Source organism: Setaria italica, chromosome III, assembly GCF_000263155.2.
Source record: "Setaria italica strain Yugu1 chromosome III, Setaria_italica_v2.0, whole genome shotgun sequence".
Lineage (NCBI taxonomy): Eukaryota > Viridiplantae > Streptophyta > Magnoliopsida > Poales > Poaceae > Setaria > Setaria italica.
In genome coordinates this window covers 11,427,854-11,431,359 of record NC_028452.1, presented here as the reverse complement: position 1 = coordinate 11,431,359, position 3,506 = coordinate 11,427,854, and the positions used below count along the sequence as shown (strand labels likewise).

Sequence of the window (3,506 nt, the reverse complement as noted above, 5' to 3'; positions counted from 1 at the left end):
TCAACGTACCACAACACCCTGAGGAGCTGGGTTAGGCTTAATAGATTCGTCTCGCCGTTTAGATTCGTCTCGCCGTTTAGATTCGTCTTATGTAATGGGTTTTGTAAATAGTCTACGTTTAATACTCCTAATTAGTATCTAAACATTCGATGTGACACGTGCTAAAAATAAGTCAGTGGAAGAAAACGCCCCCCTAATCTCCTGATTAGCCTAGTTCATCAGACTATATATCGGCGATGTCGAAATGCTGATCCATGATCACGTCAGTACACTATCCCTAAGACTTCGAGGCTTGGACAGCTGCAATGAGGAGGCATGCCATCTTGGCCTCTTGCTTGCCGTCCAAAAAAGATGGTCCTAAGCTTCGGGTGCGCATGCTTGACCTCTTCTACTACGTCGCTACGTGTAGCTCAGCAGTGGACGACGCTGAGACTTTTGCTGACAGCTTTTTGCCGTCCCTATATCAGTTGGGCACGCTCATGATGCCCTCTTCCCGTTCTACTAACCCAATTACCCAACCCACTACGCGCTCTCTCTAGAAAAGGATCGTCTTGTTCATACAGGAAAAGGGAAGGAAAGAAGAACACATCACCCCGACAGGTCCGTAACGTCTGACGCCTCGAGTCCGTAAGGGCTAGCCCCCTGCACATGCGCCATGAACGAACTTAGCGGTAGTGGAACTGTGTGTCAGTCCTTTAGTCGTCCAGTGCGTGCTTGATGCTTCCGCGATGTCATGATCTCTGCGTTGCTCACGCACCAAACTTAGGGGCTGTTTGGATACGAGGTGCTAAACTTTAACAGTGTCACATCGGATGTTCGGATGCTAATTAGGAGGACTAAACATGAGCTAATTATAAAACTAATTGCAGAACCTTGTGCTAATTCGCGAGACGAATCTATTAAGCCTAATTAATCCATCATTAGCAAATGGTTACTGTAGCACCACATTGTCAAATCATGGACTAATTAGGCTTAATAGATTCGTCTCGCGAATTATAATCCATCTGTGCAATTAGTTTTGTAATTAGCTTATGTTTAGTACTCCTAATTAGTATCCAAACATCCGATGTGACAGGTGTTAAACTTTAACAGGTGTTTCCCAAACACCGCCTTAAGGGGGTGTTTGGATACGAGGTGTTAAACTTTAACAGTGTCACATCGGATGTTCGGATGCTAATTAGGTGAACTAAACATGAGCTAATTATAAAACTAATTGCAGAATCTTGTGCTAATTCGCGAGATGAATCTATTAAGCCTAATTAGTCCATCATTAGCAAATGGTTACTGTAGCACCACATTGTCAAATCGTGGACTAATTAGGCTTAATAGATTCGTCTCGCGAATTACACTCCATCTGTGTAATTAGTTTTGTAATTAGCTTATGTTTAATACTTCTAATTAGCATCCAAACATCTGATGTGACGGGTGTTAAACTTTAACACCTAGTTGCCAAACAGGCCATCGACCTGGCCCTAAAACTTATACTCAGCTCCGCCCTACTGAGGCCGGTAATGGTGACACGTCCCTCGTTGGAGACATTACCATGAGGTCCCCTCCCCTACATCTCGGTTGAAAAACCACGGATCGATTCGTCGGTCAGCGTTGACGGTTTTATCTCTGGATGCCGTCTTCTTCTCTAGAGGACATGCGGCATATGTGGCGTGTGGGATGACGGTGTTATGGTGATTTCTTGGTGGTGCATTGCTGTGGTAATTGTTTTATGTCGCTTTTTTCATTTTGCTCTGTCCATAAATATATGATATTAGAGCAAGCTAGTTAGTTCAAGTTTGTCGTAAACGTCATGTATTTACGAACAGAGGGGATACTCTGTTGAGTTTTGTTGTTGTACAAGTTGTTTCTTCTCTATCAATGCATGTCCAATAAAGCTCTTACCGGTTGCTTTTAAGAAACAAAAATAAAACTTCACTCTGTTGCGCGCTGCTTACGCAGCCCTTCCCCTACGGCAAGGCCCTATAAATACACCACGGATCACACACTCCATTCGCCACAACTCAAACATACAGCAGCAGCACAACCTCCCACTGGTCGCTCCTGTAATCTGACTGAGGTCGATCAGCTAGCTCCATTCCAATCGTAACCTGCCATGGCAGCCGGCAAGGCGTCGTCCCTCGCGCTCCTCCTGGTGGTGCTCACGGTGTCGAGCGCCATGCTGGAGCTCGCGCCGGGCGCGGGCGCGGCGACGACGTGCACCCCGACGCAGCTGACCCCGTGCGCGCCGGCCATCGTCGGGAACGCGGCGCCCTCGGCGGCATGCTGCGCGAAGCTCAGGGCGCACCCGGCGAGCTGCTTCTGCCAGTACAAGAAGGATCCCAACATGAAGCGCTACGTCAACTCCCCCAACGGCAAGAAGGTCTTCGCCGCCTGCAAGGTGCCGCTGCCCAGGTGCTGAGCGCCCCGGCCGATCGATCGAGCTCGTCCTCGGCTTCGTGCAAGTACACCGATAGCATGGTTTGCTGTTGCTCTCTGCTACTAAGGGGGTGTTTGGGAACCACCTGTTAAAGTTTAACACCTGTCACATCGGATGTTTGGATGCTAATTAGGAGTACTAAACATAAGCTAATTACAAAACTAATTGCACAGATGGAGTATAATTTGCGAGACGAATCTATTAAGCCTAATTAGTCCATGATTTGACAATGTGGTGCTACAGTAACCATTTGCTAATGATGGATTAATTAGGCTTAATAGATTCATCTCGCGAATTAGCACAAGGTTCTGCAATTAGTTTTATAATTAGCTCATATTTAGTCCTCCTAATTAGCATCCGAACATCCGATGTGACACTGTTAAAGTTTAGCACCTCGTATCCAAACAGCCCCTAATAAAAGAGTGACCTGCTTACTTGAGAATAAACTGAGACGTAGTACTGCTTGGGTACTTTACAGTGTGAGTTCTGCTCTGCAGACTGCCAGACTTGATGTATCGTAGTATCTGAATACTTGCTATATATGCAATAATGTATGAGCTTCTATGAAGCAAATGCTGCATGAATAAAAGTGTGATACAAGATAAAAATCCTAACATAGTAGGATATTGTGGGGTCTAATCGTTTATAATAACAGAATGCAAGATACAGAGTACTGGGGAGCCTTGATGACGATATGAAACAATGTCAACATTTCCACCATACCGATGCAAACTGTAGTATCAAACTTCTCCCAACAAGTTGGTAAGCTTCCCCGTTTTCGTCCAGCCACTAGGCATGCACTCATATTTCGGGATGAGCCAGGTTTCTGGTTGAAGGTCAAGATTCCGACAACACTACACAAAAGCAGTGTGGCGCACTGCCGCGAGTGGTAAATTTGCAACCACACAACCTGCTGTATCACTAGAGTGACTGAACTCAAAGACTGAACAGCCAAAATGCACATGACACTGACAGGAAGATCCATCTCGGAAGCTACAAAATAAAAGGAAAGAAAACGTATACTCCATCCTATGAAAATGATATTCTAGCATTTAAAAAAAATCCCACAAACTACCTA

General features: G+C 45.5%; 1 protein-coding gene across 1 annotated transcript; it reads left to right on the top strand.

Moving 5' to 3' along the window:
• Positions 1-2,010: 2,010 nt before the first annotated feature.
• LOC101779829 (non-specific lipid-transfer protein 2) lies at positions 2,011-3,042 on the top strand. Its single transcript, XM_004961261.3, has 2 exons — positions 2,011-2,490; positions 2,840-3,042. Exon 1 carries the CDS (start codon positions 2,105-2,107, stop codon positions 2,408-2,410), a length of 306 nt encoding a protein of 101 aa, XP_004961318.1. The 5' UTR covers positions 2,011-2,104; the 3' UTR covers positions 2,411-2,490; positions 2,840-3,042.
• The last annotated feature ends 464 nt before the right edge of the window (positions 3,043-3,506 follow it).